The sequence below is a fragment of the Furipterus horrens genome, unplaced genomic scaffold (assembly GCF_987537825.1).
Source record: "Furipterus horrens unplaced genomic scaffold, mFurHor1.1.pri manual_scaffold_2, whole genome shotgun sequence".
Classification (NCBI taxonomy): Eukaryota; Metazoa; Chordata; class Mammalia; order Chiroptera; family Furipteridae; genus Furipterus; species Furipterus horrens.
The window spans coordinates 13,322,156-13,340,677 of NW_028327172.1; the positions used below are offsets into that span (position 1 = coordinate 13,322,156).

An 18,522-nucleotide genomic window follows, 5' to 3' on the forward strand; every position below is an offset into this window, starting at 1 on the left:
TTAGTTTCCCCTTCTATCCGCTCACTGCAGGCCCACATGCCCCGATGAGCCGCTGGGCAGCTCCACCTGGGCAGCTCCTCCGCACCTCAAATGTACTCACCTGAACGCGCCTGCTCCGTTCTCCCCACTGTCAGACCAGCTCTCTCTACCTCTCCGCACATTTTAGCAGACGGCTACAAAACACTGGATTAGTTTCCTATTGCTGTTATGACAGACCACCACAAACACAGTGGCTTAAAACAATACACATTTATCAACTTTCGGTTCTGGAGGTCAGAAGTCCTAGAATCAAGATGTTGGCAGGGCTGAGTTCTTTCTGGAGGCTCCCCAGAAGAATCTGTTTCCTTGTCTTTCCTCGCTTCTAGAGACCGCCTGCCTTCCTTGGCTCTGGCTCTCACCTTGATCTTCAAGCCGGCAGGGGAGCATGTCCCACCTTTGCTCTCTACCTCTGACTCACCTGCCTGCCTCTTATAAACATGCTTGTAATTACACTGGGCTAACCAAATAATCCGAGACAATTTCTCCATCTCAAGATCCTTCATGTAACCACATCTACAAAGTCCCTTTTGCCATATAAGACAACATAGTCACAGGTTCCAGGGATCAGGACATGGGTATGCTTGAGGGAGAGCCATTATTTGGCCGACTAAGCTTACCCCTCTCCATCTGCTCCAAACCCCTAGGATATCCCTCCAGTGACAGAAAAAAAATGTCGACCCACCTCCTTTCCATAACTAATGTCTCCATCTGAACATTCTCCGGTAATGCAAAAGCTTGTCCATCCTGCCTTACGTCCACTCTAAGACTCCTCCCATTGGGTTTTTTAAAGCTGTTCAAGTTTGTCATTCACAAACTCCCTTGACCCCATGTCTTCCCCCAGCCATCACCCTTCCTATCTCCTATCTCTCTCCTCCACTTCTTATCTCTTATCAAACACCTGAGAAGTGACTGCTGATCACCTCCGTTCTAATAAGGTTTATATCTCATCGCTCTTCTGAGAGGGTTATCAAGCACGGCACAGTACTACTGACATTTGAGGCCCCGTCACTTTTTGCTGTGGGAGGCTGTCCTGTGCATTACAAAACATTGAGCAGCATCCCTGGCTTCTGCCTTCTAGAATCATATCCGCATCCTCAGTTGTGATGGCCAAATATGTTTCCAGACATTGCCAAATGTCCCATGGGTGGACAGAGGGGAGAGCAAATTGCTCCAGACCGAGGACCACTGTCTTATAGTAACAGCTCCTGCTAAAGTTGCCAATGTAAGTCCAGCAGACACTGCTAAGTCTTTCTCCTGCTGGGTTTCTCAGCAGACTTTGACACTTCGGGCCGTTCTGGCCTTCCCACCTCTCAGGCTGCTCCTTCTCGGCCTCCCTTGCCGGATCGGGCTCCCCTTCTGAACCACTAACTGCTGAAGCTCCTCCAGGCTGAGTCCTAGGCCCTCTCTACCTCTCACTCAGCCTGTTCTCCCTGGGGAGCGCCCACCACACTCCCAGCCTCTCTAACCACCTCTGCACAGATGACTTAAGAAGTGGCATCTCCAAACCTCCTTTCCAAGCTCCAAACCCACACATCTAACTGCCCAGTTGACATCGCTACTAGGAGGATATCCTGATGTCACTCCAACTCAGCAAGTCCAAACCAAGACCAGGGTCATTCCCTCAAACCCAGTCCCCCTCCTGGAAATTCCCACTTCCCAGAGAAAGGCACCATTCTTGACCTGTTGGGAGAGGAACACTGCACTGGTTGTTCTTGACACTTTCCTCCCCCTTACATGGGCCAGTTTAGTCTATTTCCAAGTCAGATCTCTTTGATTTCGGAAACAGTTCACAAACCACTTCACTTGCCTCGTGTCTCGGCTCTCACCCTAGCCCGAACCTGTACCATTGTCGACCTAGAGAACGACCACAGCCCTCTGACTAGGGTGTGGACATCCATTTTTGAGCAATTCCCCGGCCCGCATTAGTTCTCCACGCTGTGGTCGAAACAGAAGTAAACTTTCCCATTGTTCTTAAACTAAAGAACAAAAGTCCCAGTTTGGAGCACTGGGATTTAAATGGCCAAGCTTTCACCTCCTCCTCCAGGCCCTTGTGTTGGCCGCACGCCAGGCACACTGGTCTTTCCGTGGCCCTCTCCTGCCTCAGGACACACAGGACATGCTGTTTCCTCCATCTGGTTGCCCCTCACCTGGTGGGTATTCCCTTCCTTCAGTCACAGCTCCACTATCAGGAAGGCTTTCCTCTGATCTTCCTACGCCCTAGCCTACCTTTCTCTGCGGTCCCACACCCCCATCTCTGTTCAAGCTTGACTTCTGAGAGCTGTCCTGGATAATTCTTCTTCTTCATATCTTTGAAAACCACTTTTCCTCACCTGCATATCCCAACCATCAATAAATATTGGGGGTCCTAAAACTCTCTCAAATGTGCCCACCTCTAGCATCTACATTTAAACCACCATCTTGCCTTACCTGTACCCCTACCCCAGCCTCCCACTTAGAATCCTCACTTGAAATGCTTCAGCGGCTCCCCCTGGCCAACAGCGGGGACGATGCACTGACCCTGGCTGTTGAGACACAGCATGATCTGACCCCAGCCTCCCTCTCCTTCTTGCCACTCAGCCTCTCAGGCTCATTGCTGTTGCCACACAGGACTTCTCAGAATTCCTCTCTCTCGGCTGTTCTGCCTGCCCAGAGCACTTTTTTCCGTCTCCCTTCTACTATTGCTACTCCCTCTGCAAGTCTCTGGCTAAAGGAAATCTTGCCCAAACCCCTCACACAGGCCAACAATAATAATAGCTGATATTCACTGTGTACTTCCTAAGGACAAACACGACTCTTAAGAACTTTACAGTATTGACTCATTTAATTTTCATAATTAGCTATGATTATCCCATTAAAGAACAGGCACACAGGTTAAATGGCTCATCCAAGGTCACATCAGATAGTAAATAGCAAAGCCGGATGACATAATGAACTTGGGCTGCAGGCCTCAAATTCCCGAACCCTATGAGCACGGCCATCTCCCGCTGTTCCCAGAGTGTCCTGTATTCCCTCTTCACTAGCAATGATCACACATGCACATACTTGTTCAGTGCCTGCTCTCCCCACCAAGACAGTCCACTTCCTGAGGACAGCGACCATGTCTGTCTTACTGAAAGCTTTACCTCCAGCACCTAGCCCAGCACCTGACATTACTGTTTTTTTAGTTGAATGTCGTACTTTGCATCCCCACAGCCTCCAGCTCCAAGTCACCAGCTCCAGAGGAGGGCATGGGAAAACCCTCCATAAATGCCACCGAATGGCCCACAAGACACACATAGAGAGAATTCACAGGAAAATTGCCCCACCTTGATTCTGATGACAACTGCCAGATGAGCTCCCTGGCACGGCCCTCAGCCAACAAGAGTTGCAGCCACTTAGCTAGGGCAAGGGGACAGCAAGATTCATCATCTACCTGTCCGGGAATGATGGCAGAAAAGTTCTGGAGCCAGGCTGGGCCAGCGAATGGCTCCCCCTGCTGGTTCCCTTCCATGTTCCTGGGCACCCTCTCACATGGCACTGCCCGGGGACACTCACCAGCCAGGAGAAGAAGCCGGCTGATTTGTCCTGGGTGGAGATCTGCCCCTCATAGGGACCAAAGATGTGGCCTTTGGGGATAACCTCATTTATGCACCGCACGTCATTCTCCCCCTTGGCGTCCTTGACCACCTCCATGCCCTGTGGGATGGTGAGGGCAGCCCGGTCTGGGATACCCACAGGCACCGGCGTGTCAGACACAAACACCGGGGGGCCATGGTTCGGGCATTCATCCACGAAGTACTCCTGGCAGGACTCGCAGACTGGAGGGATGGAAAGAGGAGAAACTCAGTTGTTGGGGGAGGCTGATGGGCTGATGGGAAGCCCACCCCGAGGACAGCACTGCATGGCACTCAGGAGCCCCAGCCCTGGCTCCACCCCGGCCAGCTATAGGCCCCTGAGTCTTCAGTAGCAATAACCTAGTATCCTCCCTGGGGGCTCAAGGACATGTTTGCCAACACTGAGGAAGCCAGTAGCTCCCTTTGTTTCAAGTTTGATAAAGTAGAAGAAAGAGCACTCTCTGGAGTCAGATGGGTGTGGGTTTGAATTGCAACTGTGCATCCGTGGGCTGTGGGACCTGGGGCAGGGTTCTTAACCCTCACCAAGGCTCTGTCTCCTCACCTGGAAAATGGGACCAGTAATAGCCACCTCAATGGCTAATGGGGAGGATTAACTGAGGCATGAACCTGTGTCTGGTACATAATAGGTGAGTGACGATCATTAGTATTACCCCTGCAAATTCCCTAAGTGAGATGGAGTTGGGAGTTGGGAATAAAGGGGGGAACAGCCCAGGAAATAGCCCCAAGCTCCACTTACACCAGAAGTCCACTTGCTGGATACTTTTGGGCATGATGAGGTCACGCTTCCCCTTCAGTTTCTTGTGCTCCACTTCCATGGCCGAGGGGTCTGGTCTCCTAGGGCTGGCCAGGTCAGGGGCCATTAAGGAAAGCAAAGAAGCCATCAGAGAGGGAGTGGCTGGTGGCCAGAAAAGCTGAGGCCACAGGAGCCCCAGCCAGTCTACCCCTTCAATGCAGGCGGTAGTGGGATGGGAGGAGTCCTGAGACCTGGGCCTAGGCCGTCTTGGGCCACTGCCTGGGTTTTTCTAAAGCCTGTGCTCACCTCTGTTCCCAAGAGCTGTGTGGAGAAGGATAAGGAAGGTGGGCAAGGAGCAGGAACTTTCTGCAGGGTCCCCCACCAGCCCGACCAACCCAGCTCCCGACCCCCTTCACCCTCTCCTGTCCCCACACAGGAGCCTCACCAGGGCTGGCCATACTCCTGGTCTCGGAGAGGTGAGCAGACCTCTGTCTTCACCACGGTCACCATGTCCCCCACAGCTGCCTTGGTCTGTGCCAAACACTCCTTCATGTTCTCAGTCATTCTGTTCTGGGGTCGGGAAGGCGGGACCAGCACAGGAAAAGGATCAAAGAGACAGGGGAAGAGGGGTGAGTGTCAGAGAGGGCAATTGGGGGTCCGTGGAGTCTGGTTACCCTCCCTGCCATCCCCAGAGGAAGCGCTTGAGAACACAGACAACAAAAACAGCTGTAGCCTGGCCAAGAGGAAATGCCATTTCTATCCCGGGCTGGTCCTGGGGACGACTGGAGCCACCAGCCCCATGGGGTCAGGGGCCAGGGCAGCTCAGGCCATGCGGCATAACTGGACAGCACAGCCTGGACCCCAAAACCAAAGGGCAAAGCGTATGAGGAACCCAGGAACCCGCAGGAGTCTCCCCACAAAACTCTGCAGTGGGGATCGGGGGAGGGATCGACTCAAGTTCAGCAGGAGCCAAAGGGAGCGGGCTGATAAAATGGGCCCTCATTGCCACGGTGAAGCCCCTAGCCCAGGGGCTCCCAGGGAATGCAGCCAGGCCCGCTTGGCCAGCTCAAAGCAGGTACAGGCGGAGCCTGGGGGTCCTGGTGTGGGCTGGCCCTGACTCCAAGCCCCACCCCGCTCTATCTAGGGGAGTCTCCCCAGTCGCCGCTTACCGCCCTCCTCCACCACTGCGCCGGGCTTCAATCCCTCCCTCGGCACCCCAGGGTCCTCATGCCAAGCCCTGGGACACTCTTCGGGCCGGGCCAGGCCAGGGAAGCGAGCAGCTCAGGCTGGGACCTTGCTGGCCCCGGGACTGGGCGAGCAGCGTGTGTGACTCACTACCCGGGGCCCCGCTGGCCACACCCCTGCTCCTCGGCTAATCAGCCCCCTGCTCCCCACCGGGGCCCCAAAGCCAGCGGCGGCAGGGAGGGGTGTGGGGGAACATGACGGCCTGCCCCCTCCTCCAAGCCGGCTGGGACGAGGGGCGCGCAGAAGGGGGCGGGGGCTGCCCGAACCGGGCCGAGCTACCCCGCTCCAGCCCCGGAGCCCGCGGGTCGTCCCGTCCGCGTGTCGGGAGGGGAAAGTGTGAGACGCCGCGATCAGGCCGGGGCGGCGCACGAGTCGGACGCGGGGGCGACGCAGGCGGCCGGGGAGGGCGCGGGCTGGCTCTTTCCCTCTCACCAACCTTCCCGGTGGGGCGCTCCCTGCCCGGCCCGGCCGGGCCCGGCCCTGCCCAGCGCCCGCCCCCCGCCCGCTAGGCCCGGCATTCCTTGCGGGGGCATGTGGCTTCTTGCCGGCCCCGGGGGCACGCAGTTGGCTGGCGGCCGGGAGGGGGGCGCGCGGGGAGCGGGAGGAAGCGAGCGCCCGAGAGGGGCGGCGGGAGGGGGCCCTCTGGGAGGAATTCCAGCCCCTCTCGCGGGCTCAGCCCCCACGCGGGCCGGGGGGCGCCGAGCGGGCGTCTGGTGCGGGTGATAGCGCGGGGGAGGCCGGGCTCTGTTGCCCAGCGGTTGGTGGTGCAGGTCTGTGAAATGCGCGAGCAGCTCCCGGCGCGCCCTCCCGGCCTCCGCCGCCCGCCGAAGCGCTCCGGCTGCAGAGCGCGGCCTGCTGCGCCACCGGAGCGGCCACTGCCACTCCGCTCGCCGGCCGCGCACCGCACGCCCGCCCCCTTCCCCACCTGCGCGGCCTAGGGCGGGGGCCGTGCGTCGGCAGCTCGCCCGACTCCCAACGCCGGCTCCACGCTTGGTGCGTGGCCCACCTCCTAGCCCATGGATGGACCCCAGCCTCCCGTGAGAGGCAGGAACCTAGGGGCTGGAAAGTGTCAAGTGATTTGCCCAAGGACAAGCAGTCCATTCCTGGTGACGTCTGTAGTGGAGCCTGGGGCCCTCTCTGATCTCTGAGTAAATTGGAAACAGAACCCCCACCAAACTCAAGCATGAGGTTTAAGGTTTGGTTTTCCTCCATGTCATACCCTCTGACAGGTCCTTTGACAGAGGGATCCCTAGGATAACCCTGCGGTGGGTTCAGACCTCAACCCATATGTCCAGCTGCCAGGTGGGGACAAGAACCAATGCATTTGTAAGGGATCACTGAACACCCCTGAGCTGAGGAACACTCTCACTTGGATGACAACATTCACACACAAACGTCCTGAGGCAGTTATGTCTAGTGCTTAGGAACCTGGGCTCCAGAGCAACGGTGCCTGTGTTCAAATCCCACTGATCAGCTATGTGTCCCTGGGAGGGTGTGATGGACAGAACCGCTCCCCCTCCCATTCATATGTCAATGTCCAAACCCCTAATGTACCTGTATTTGGAGACTGCCAGGACATGATAAAGGTTAAATGATGCCATAAGGGTGGGGCCCTGATCCAATAAGGCTGGTGCCCTTATACTTTGAGGAGGAGACACAAGAGCTTGCTCTCTCCACTGGGAGGACAGTGGAAAGGCAGCAGTCTACAGCCAGGAAGAGAGGCTTCACCAGGAACCGAATTAGCACCTTTATCTTGGATTTCCCAGCTTCCAGAACTGTGAGGACTAAGTGTCTTGTTTAAGCCACCCAGTCTGTGGCATTTTGTTACAGCAGCCGAGCTACCTAAGATTGCAGGTTATCTAACCCCTGTGCTCCAACTTCTTCTGGAGAATGTGGCTAATATTAGATCCTATCACAGACATTGCTATATAAGACCGAGAAGAGTTTGAAGGGAGCGAGGCACTGTCTGTACAATCCCACTGAAGAAGGCTGACCAGGAAGGTGGGCATGAGGAACATATGGGGGGGGGGGGGGGTCTTCGAATTCTCTCCACTGGATTGGATTTGTTGTTGTTGTTTTAATCAGTCATTTGCACACTCTGGCACCATACAGAAACATTGTTTGGGACCATTCTGCATTGGACTTCCCTGTTTCAGCCCTTCTGCCCTCCACCAGCCTCCCCTGTATGCCATGCTCCACCCCGCCATGGGGCCTGTGAACTTGCTGTGTCCCCCACCTGCACACACATGAGAACTCCTACCCTAGCCTTTAGCTCCCACTGTCCCCCCTCCATAAGACCCTCTCCAGCCCCATCTCCCTTTCCTCATGGCACTTGTCACACTTAGAACGGTCTTTCAGTAGCCTGATTATTCAATTAACATCTGTTTCCCATAATAGATCATAAGCTCCCAAGGGCAGGGTGCAGGCCCTTTTACTCACCATTGATTTGCCAGCACCTGTAACAATGCCTGACACCAGCGCAGAACTAGCCAAAGACAAGCAAGGTGCCAGGGCATAAACTTGAAGGCACCCACTCTCGGAGTCATGCACTTGCAAGGATGGCACCCAAGAGTGAGTGCCTTCTTAAATATTATACCTTGGGGGCCTTGCTGGTCTTACCCTGGTCTCAGCCTTGCCTAACACATAGCAGATTCTCAATAAATACTTCCCAAATGAATGAATGACCAAATGATCCATGTCATAATTTACTGCCCCCTCTAATATATATGTCTTGCTGGCCCCATGGAGAATCTCAACTCTAAAAGAGACCTTAGAAGGGGAGACACGGTGGGGGATATTGTTTTGAATGCTCTACTGAGGGATTTCTGCCAGGTAAGGTGTGTGATACTGGCATTGAGAGGCAGTGAGGTACAGTGCAGAGTATGATGGAATTAGACTCATGAGGCCTGGAGCCGGAATGTGACAATAAGTTGTAAAGTATAAGCTGTGTGACCATGGGCGCATCACTTAAACTCTCCAGGCCTTGGTGTCTTCCTGGTAAAGTGGAAATGATCCTAAAGGCCAGGTTATCCCCACGAGGAATAAATGAGATAAAGGTGGGGGCAAGGCCTTGGAAAGAGCCAAGTGCTATGGGTTTGTAAGGAATATTAACATTAAACTCACTGCCCAGAGGTAAAGGGTGAGCAACAAGAGGAGAGAGGAGACAGGGGATGGAGGGAAGAGAGACTAAAAAAGAGGGGAGGGGAATTGAGAAAAGTAGGTAATAGAGAATCAAAGGTGGAGGAGAAGAAGGAGGAAAGAGTGGAAAGCGAGGAGAAAAAAAAAGTAGGCGGAAAGGGGAAGGAAGACTGAGAAAGAGACAAAGACAGGGGAAAAGGCACACAGACATTTTTCTAAGTCTTAAATGGTCCCAGGAAAACCATCCCCTTCTGAGGAAAGTGGTCTTCAGACCACTTTCTTTCCTGTCTTCTTTTTAAAGATTTTATTTATTTATTTTTAGAGAGCGGGGAAGGGAGGGAGAAAGAGGGAGAGAGACATCAATGCGTGGTTGCCTCTTGTGCGTTCCCAACCGGTGACCTGGCCCGCCACCCAGGCATGCGTCCTGACTGGGAATTGAACTGGCGACCCTTTGGTTCTCAGGGCAGCGCTTAATCCATTGAGCCATGCCAGCCAGGGCTCATGTCTTATATTTTATTTACAGCCCACCTTCATCACATTAAAGAACTGTGATGATTTAAAACACAAACACATACTCGACGGGACAGATGAACAACCAGAGACCTCATGGAGAAAGAGTAATGCCAACTATACCACGAATCTGTTTTAAGATGGTTAGTGATCGAGCTCTCCAGTCAGTTCTGAGCCTCCTAGCAGCTAAAGCAAAAAAGGAAACATGATGGGTTACAGAGGACTCGTTATTTCACACCTATTTATTGACTGTCTCCACAGTTAAGTTCTCTCCATTCTTGGAGGAGTCCAGTTGCTTGGAGAACCAAGATCAAGCCTTATTTGCATGACCAATGTGCATTACAACTGCTGTGTCTGTAAGGAAGGCCATGGGGTCAGGAAGGGAGAACTAGGATGTGGCAGAATCAAATGAACCTCCATTTGGGAAGAGAAAGAATATGGACTTGTGTCTTTCATTAAGTCCATCCCAGCGGGCACTGTAAGGTCTGAGCAGGTGAAGCGCCCCAAACCATTTCTGCCGACTGCTGTGGCCCCGCTTGCCCGGTGAGGGACTTGGGGGAGGTGTGGTGAGCAGGCCTCATGGAGGACTCCGAGCTGCTGGCAATGGTCCCTCTCAGCTGGCTCCTCCGAGTCTGCACACGCAGAGATTAGGCATGTTGCAAACCCAGCAATGAGATGCAAACCAAGAGGAGGGGGCAGAATGTGGCTCAGGAGCCTGCAGCTCAGTTTTCACCCTTGGCAGCAGGCCAGGGTCCTGGAATGCCCAGCAGCCCGTGTGGCCAGAGGACTGGGAGTCTGTGCCCACTTGGTTTCCCTAGGGGCTGGCAACATGAGAATCTGGCAGGTCTGTTCTGGTGCCACCACAGCATCCTCTGTTGTCCCTTCTGATAACAAAGGAATAGGAGATTAGAGGGCTGGCCCAAGTCACACACTGACCTGGGCTGGGTATCCTGAGGCCCAGGTCTCAGTCCTGGCTGTGCCTTTAACTTTTCAGGTGACCCGGAGCAAGGTCTTGCCTTGCCCTGAGCCTCAGTTCACCTTCCTGGAAAATAGAAGGTCCAACATGGTTCTTAACAGTAAACCACGGGAGTGCTGTGGGGAAGAGTATGAGATTATTACAGGGAGTTGTTGAATGGAGAGAAAAAATTGTGACTTGAACTTATATGTAGGATAGATTTGCAAATATATGTAGATACTTTTGTGATGATGAATAAAATAAATTTATTAAGCAGTGTTATGAATTCACAGAAGCTCTATGTCACCATGTGTTTTGTTAATCAACTGATACCAGCATGGCCACTCACAAGCCACGTAACCTTGAGAAAATTAATTAACCATTCCAGTAGGTTAATTGGGTTCCCCATCTGTCCAATGGGACTGATGTAAGAACCGACCTCATAGGGCTCTTTTACATAACATAATGCCTGGCATATAATAAGATAATATAGTTATAAATATTAGTTCCCATTATCGTTTATTTTATTTATTATTTTAAAGCATAACAGACATCAGGTGGGCACATTGGTGAAAATTTTTGACTGTTAAAATACTGCTGTGAGGGAATTCAGAGCAGTATTTTAATACCCTTACTAGAGAAACACTTTCTATAAAGCTATACTTTAAAGATGCTTACCCTAATAGAAAAAAATGGGAAAGAACATGGAAAAGCAATTTGCAAAAGAAGGAAGACAAATAGCCAATATGCTTTATGGAAAACTACAAAATTTTAACACTTTAACACTCACATATAAATGAAAACAAATATTTTTTTCTTCTATTAAGTTGGCAAAGATTAAAAATATGAATTCAGAGTTGGCAAGTGTGGGGAGATACCCTAGTGCCCACCTTGTTGGAATATAAAATGGTCCATCCTTTCTGGAGGGGAGTTTGGCATCACATATCAAAAGCCTTGAAATGAGCAAAGCCTTTGTCAGAGTAATCGTCCTCAGGGAATTTATCCTAAGGATATAATTAAGTTGTGTGTAAAGATTTACCTACAAAGCTGTCCTCTACACTATTTTTAGTAGCAAAAAACAAGAAACAATGTACACCTCAAACACAGGAGAGAAGTTCATAGGTAGCATAGAATAAAATACTAGGCAGCAATTCACAATGCATTGGAAGAATATTTATTGGCATGGAAACAGACGCTCAACATACTGTAAAATAAAAATGAACATTATTGATACGTGAAAGAAGATCATTGAAAAAGGCCACATACTGTATGATTCCAACTAGATGACACTCTGGGAAAGGGGAAACTATGGAGACAGGACAAAGACCAGTGGTTGCCAGGGCTGGGAAGGGTGAATAGGAAGAACACTGAGGACTTTCAGAGCTGAGAAAATACTCTGTGTGATATTAAAATGGTGGATACCTACAACTATACATTTGTCCAAACTCATAGAATGTACAACACCGAGACTGGACCTTAATGCAAACTATGGACTTTGGGCGATCATGATGTGTCCATATAGGTTCATCAGTGGTACAAAATGTACCCCTTTGGGGTGGGATGTCCATCGCTGAGGACTTGTGTGAGGACAGAGGGTATTTGGGAACTCGCCGTACTATCTTCTTAATTTTGCTGTGAACCTAAAAGTGCTCTAAACAATAAAGTCTATTCTTTAAAATTGAAAATTATGAAAGATAGATATAAAAATAATACCATTTAAAATGTAGATGGATAGCTATATAGATTTGCATGCAGAAGTCTGGGAGGGTACATTCTGGGTTGTTGATCACTCATGGTTAGTTGGTGGAGGGATAGTGTTAAAGAGAGTTTCTGTTTCCTTCCTTCCTCCTTCCCTCCTTTGCTTCCTTCTTTCCTTCCTTCCTTTTTTGCTTATGAAAAAGAACATTGCTTAAAAGATCTTTAAAGAAACTCTTTCTACTCATTTAGTTTAGAAACTGTTAGAAAAGATCCCTAAGGTTCTTTCATCATCATTCAGTTGTCATTAGATGCTGAAATCAAACCAACTGGTTAGGAGGAAAGAGGAACCCAAATGAGAGACTGAATACCAGGCTTGTAAGTGGCACCAGATGCATATTTGATGAATGCATCAATCAATCAATCAATTGATCAATAAGGGCTCTGTTATTTCTACATTGAAGCACTTCTGTTTTTCATTTTCTGTATGATTCCCATTTTGAAAGATTTTTCTCTACTACTCAGACCACATGCACTGGGTAGCAATTCAGTCGTTCCCCTAGTTTTTCCTATATACAAAGGTTATGCGATAACCAGGGTTAACACACTGGTTAGTTGCTATCATTCTAAGCAAAAGCAAAGAAATCTGGCACACACATTCACTTGTTCTGCTAATTAACATTAACTAATAGGAAACTGTACAATCTTCATTAAGCTTCTTTATATTTTAATAATAGGGCGGTGGAGAATACTATGCAGAAATGAGAATGAGCAAACTACAACTATATGCTCTAGTAGGGATGAGTCATGGTGCTGAGGAAAGAAATGAGACCCCAAAGAGTACATACTGTATAATTCAATTTATATAAAGTTAAAAAACAGGCAGAACTAGGGTGTCAGAAGTAGAGGTGTTCACGGTTATCCTCAGGAATAATTAGGAAGGGAGACAAAGAGGATCCAGGGTGCTGGTCATGCTCTATCGATCTTGATGCTGCTCCTCTGGGCATGTTAAGTTTGTGAAAATATATTGAGCCATGCTTTTATATTACGTGCATTTTTCTACAGGTACTTATAGGTTAACAAAAACAAACAAATATGTATTGGCAGGGGCCCTAAGGAAAAAATACTCCCGTGGGGGGACCTCTGACCCTGTGCAGCCCTGATTCTGCATCTGGGGGAACTGTGGCAGATGGGGTTTCAGGCTTTGGTCTGCAGTGAGCGTCAGCAGTGAGCTGGGGGAGGGCAGGGGTTGGGGGGGAAGGTCAGGCAGTGGAACACATTCTCCCAAGGCGGTTTTGGTCCCACCATTGATGGTTGACTCCATCATTGGTAAGACTCTGATGAGAAGATGTTGGGAGAAGGAGTGTAAAGGTTTGTGGGTCAAGTGGAGAAGGTAGTTAAAGGGGGCACCTTTTTTATGTGTTCACTTCTCATAGAGGACACTGCCCGTGACTTAGCTGGACCCCATGCACCCTTTCCTCCCCCCTAAGAGAACTGGACATTGTTCAGGTGCCACCCCCACCCCCACCCCACCCCCCCGCAACCAAGTGAGATTCAGGAGAGCTGGGCCTCCCCTCAGCTCCAGGGGTGGGCTCAGATTAATCTAATCCAATTATAGTAATAACCCGCCCCTCCCCAATTATTAGATTATGAACTTGGCCTTATCCAATCACCTTGTCATGTCCTGAGATGACACTTGACCTATGGAGGCTCATCAAAGAACGGGGAGAACTTTTATTTCATGACACGAACGAGAAAGGACACAGCCATTGTTGCAAATGGCGGCCATGCCCTGCAGAGAACCTTGGCAGGAAACACCTTCAGGATGAAGCTAGGACGGCAGGGCAGAGGGAAGGTGTTGCAATAAGAAATGTATTTGGTCTTTGTCCCTGGTTCCTGACACAGAGCTCCTAAAAACCCTGGAATTTCCCAATAGGAGTGTCTTTCGTTCTTCATAAGGAGCCCCTTTCTATCACACCTGCGTTTATGCTAATGAGGTGACTTAGGATAGGGCGCCTGCACCTCATGGATGGGCTGGCTTGTCACTAGAAAGACTGAGTGACCCAAGTGAGACCTTCCAGCCCCACCTACTGGTCTCCTAGGAGAGGAGGGGGCCTGGAGATCGAGCTCTACAGAAAAAGTTTTTTTATTGAGTTATAATTGACATAAAAACATTAGTTTCAGGTATACAACATGATGATTTTATATTTGTACGTATTGCGAAATGATCACCATAAAAATCTCACATCTATCACCACACTTAGTTACAGAATATTTGTTCTTGTGATGAGAACTTTTAAGATCTACTCTCTTAGCAACTGTAGTATTATTAACTACAGTGTGCATGTTGTAACATTACATGCTGTACAGGACTTATTTATTTTATACCTGAAAGTCTATGCCTTTCATCTCCCTTTACCACTTCGCCTACCCCTAACCCCCTGCGCTGCCCCCAGCCTCTGGCAACCAGCAATTCATTCTCTGTATTTATGAGTTTTGTTTTGTTTTGTTTTTGTTTTCTTAGATTTCATACAGTATGAAAGTGAGATCATACATTACTTGTCTTTCTCTGACTTATTTCCCTTAGCATAATGCCCTCTAGGTGCATCCGTGCTGTTGAAAACGGCAGCACTTCTTTCTTTTTTAATTACATTGTGTGTATATATATAAAACCACACTTTCTTTATCTATCCATCCATCAATGGACACCGAGGTTGTTTCCATGCCTTGGCTAATGTAAGTAATGCTGCAGTGAACGTGGGGGTGCAGATGTCTTTTTGAGTTAGCTTTTGTTTTCCTTGGGTAAACACCCAGAAATGAAACTCCTGGGTCATATTGTAGTTCTATTTTTAATTTTTTGAGGAACCTCCATACAAAACAGTATCCTCACCAATATGTAACTGTCTTTTTGATAGTAGCCATTCTAAGAAGTGTGAGGTGTTATCTCCTTGTGGTTTTGATTTGCATTTCCCTGTCAATTAGTTGATTAGTGACATTGAGCACCTTTTCATGTACCTGTTGGCCATCTGTATGTCTTCTGTGGGAAAATGTCTATTCAAACCCTCTGCCCATTTTTAAATCAGTGCACACCGGCACCTCTATCCGAGCAGGAATTTAGCACTGGGAAACTTTCGAAAATGCACATAACCTTTGATCCTGCCATTTCACTTCTAGAGGTTTCTCTGAGACCCATGTGTTCACTGTTTTCATTGTAGCCCTGTCTAGAATAGCAAGAGACTGGAAACAACCAATGTGCCCACCTGGAGGCTGGTTAAATACATGATAGCATGTCCACACACAACAGGCAGCTGTTTCAGAGAAGAAAGCAATGACGTCGATGCCACCCCCTCCTCCAGGAACACCACCCGGGTCTCCCTCTGGCCTGAAGGGCTGCAGGGGGCAGACTGACCGCCTCCCTGCTTCCACTCTGCCCCTCCTGTCCACTCTCCAGCCCGCAGTCAGGGTGAGCCTGTTACGCCCTAAGTCAGATCAGAGGACCCCCAGCTCAAAGCCCTCCACACCGTTCCATCACACACAGAGCCAAGAGCAAAGCTCTTCACTGGAAGGCCAGGTGGACGGTCTGCCCATTCCTTCAGAGACCTCATCTCATACGCCCCCTCCCCCACCTCCTCCCCCCTCACTTCCACCACAGCCTTGCTGGAACTGACATATAGCACATTACCATCTGGGCACTTTGCACGGGCTGTTCCCTCTGCCTGGAATGCTCTTCCCCAAGACGGCCACAGGGCCACTCCCTCACTCCCTTCAGGCCTTGACTCAATGTCACATTCTCTGACCGCCTAGATAAAACTGTAACTCCCTCACACTTTCTGCCTCTCCTTCCTGGCTTTATTTTTCTCCAGAGCACTACTTGCCAACAAACTGAGGTAGTACTAATTTATTTTATTTGCTGCCTGACTCCCCAGCTAGAAAGTAAACTCCAGGAAGGAAGAGAAATGTATCTGCTTTGTTCATTCCTGCATCCTCTGCCGCGTGGCGAGAACAGTGCCTGGTGCAAAGGAAGCACGCCGCACACATTTGTTGAATGGATTATGTAACTGGTGGTGGAAACAAAATTGAGGGAAAGAACAGTATGTGTAATTTGAGAGGCCGCAGAAAATGGTGGTTGAGAGCATGGATTCTGGTGCCAGGCTGCCCAGGTTCAAGTCCCAACTACATCGCAGGCGGCTGTGTGACATCAGGGGAGTTCCCTAACCACGCTGTGCCCGAGGATACTAACAGCACCTACCTGAGAAGGATTAAATGAGTTAACATTTGTAATATAGGTGAAGGACACAAAGTAAGCTATGTAAATGTGTTATATAAAACAATTTTAATAAAATAAAAAGGACACACATTTACATGTGCTCATGTATGTGCATTATAGCTCCAGGCTGTACCAGCTGTACTCCCAGGATTGAGGGCTAATAGGGAGAGGGACTTACTTCTCATTAACTTTTAGGCATTTCTTATTTAAAAAAATAGATTAGTAATGCCTAGGAGTTACTCATTATTGAGGCTGGCTGAAAGGTACGTAGAAGTTGATTATACTCTTCTATCTACCTTTTTGCATAATAAATTGTAAAAAATATAGATTAGTATCAGTACTTTACAAATGAGTCCCAGGCTACCCCACCACCTCCCCCCAGCAAGCCAATGAGTGGAGCAGGAAAAGAGGAGAAGGCATCTGCCCATGGAGGGAGGGTAGGCAGAGGGGGCTCCTCCCAACCACCTGCTGTCCCCCTGGAAGGGGACCCTGAAGTCCAAACAAATTCCCAGAGGCCGACTGGGCTCCGGGATTCCAAGCAGCCAAGTAGAGCACAGCCAAATAAGGTCTGGGGAGAAGGGGGTGCGTGCCTGTGGAGGGCCAGGGTCAGGCTGCAAGCAGTGTAGAGTCTCCGGGCTGAGGATACCAGGGGCTCGGCGAGGTCCCACTTGCAGACGACAAAAATGGGAGTGGGGAAATGTCAGGAGTGAAAGAGGCCTGGAGATGGATATTCAGTTAAGGATAATAGAAGCCATCCTGACTGGTACCAGGTGACCTAACACAGCCTCTGGTTTCCTCAGCCATTTACCCCTGGGATGGTGATGCAGAAGGCGGACAGTAAAAGTGATCTGCCCCCAGGTCATGCCTATGGCTCTTAAGGGGCAGTGGCTGGGTACCGCGTGGTCTCACATCTTCCTGCCTCCTACAGGCTAGAGCTGAAAGGATGCTCCCAGACCTCCTGTCCCGACCACCACCCCCTTTCTAGACGAGCAAACTGAGGCCCAGAGGGGAAGCGACTTGCTGAGACACGAACCCATCGCCACCCAGTCATTGCTGGGCAGCCCCTCACCCAGCCCCCTGTATGTTCTGTGCATTCTCGTACCTACACTCCTCATGACCCACTGAGCTGGGGCCTCTCTTCAGCGAGGCAAGGCCCTGGTGAAACACCACGTGGTGTTCGGGCCACAAGGAAAGAGGTCCCCGCTGCTGCCTGCACCATGAGACCAGAGCGGAAGGCCTGTAGAGGGAGGGGTGCAGTCCCAGCACCAGCGGTTGCTTCCCCAGTCTCCTCCTCCTTCGCCTCCACTGTTCTCACTGGCTGTTCATTCGCCCAGTCTTGCCCAGAATCTCAGAAGTCACCTAAATCCTTGCTTCTCATGGTGTGGTCCACAGACCAGCAGTATTGGGATCACATGGATCTTGCTAGAAATGGAGAGTCTGGAACTTCACCCCAGACCTCCACAATGGGAACCTGTCCTAGACACTGTCCTCCAAGATCCCAGCTGCCAGTGAGCTGGTGGTGCTGGGTTTTGGGACCTCTCTGACCTCCCAGCCTCTGCCCACTCTGGCTGATCAAAAAAAAAAAAAAAAAATACTCACCCCAAAAGATGCCAAGGAGATTTGTATGCACAGTAGAGAGTTTGAGAAGCACCGGTCTAAACTGCAAGATGCTCAAAGCCACAGTGTATATGACCACCAAGCATGCATGAGAACCTCTAACAGGGAACTCACTACCAGGCAGCCAGGCCACCATCCCATCTTTGGACAAGGAAGACACACGTGTGCATGTGCATGCGTGTGTGATGGAAGAGGTGGTCTGCCATGGGTCCTGAGCATCCCTTCTAGGTATGTCAAACTGTAAGGCCGCACTATTCTCTGACCCAGAGCCATTTCGGTAGGTAGTCACATAAGCAATCAAGTAGGTCAAGGCGACCACAGCATGAATACTGTGCAATGGCTCACTCTCCGGAGAAGGGGAACTGGCTTGCTTACTGCTTGCTTCAAAAGGTGCTGAGTCCTTCGCCCTCAGTTCCGGTGCAGTGTAACCCGCTGTCTGTACAGTCATGTCTCAGTCCATCACGTCACCCATGGCACTTGGGGGTTGGGTGCTACCATGCTGATGATCCTGCTGTTTGCTGTGCTGTAATAAATTGACTTGCTGATCCATGGAGTCTTGGCCACATTGAGCATCTATGCCATGACATTGGGGCTCCTTCTCATGTATATGTGTAGAGGGGGAAATGTGTGTGTCTGTGCATTTGCCAATAGTGGCCATTTATTAAGAATTAATTATCTTCTGGTCTGGCTGGTGTGGCTCAGTGGATTT

The 18,522-nt window shown here is 50.2% G+C and overlaps 1 protein-coding gene across 4 annotated transcripts in view; it reads right to left on the minus strand.

The window, feature by feature from the left end:
• The window catches only part of PRDM11 (PR/SET domain 11), a 79,616-nt gene that overhangs the window by 40,128 nt on the left and 20,966 nt on the right, over positions 1-18,522 (minus strand). For 2 of the 4 annotated variants that reach the window (XM_090262316.1, XM_090262289.1), the window contains exons 1-4: positions 5,556-6,061; positions 4,832-4,956; positions 4,390-4,493; positions 3,574-3,836 (exon numbers count right to left, since the gene is read on the minus strand). In XM_090262316.1, the coding sequence (XP_090118442.1) occupies positions 3,574-3,836; positions 4,390-4,493; positions 4,832-4,950 (486 nt within the window). In that variant the 5' untranslated portion in view covers positions 4,951-4,956; positions 5,556-6,061. The other 2 variants (XM_090262299.1, XM_090262308.1) reach the window with 2 other exon arrangements.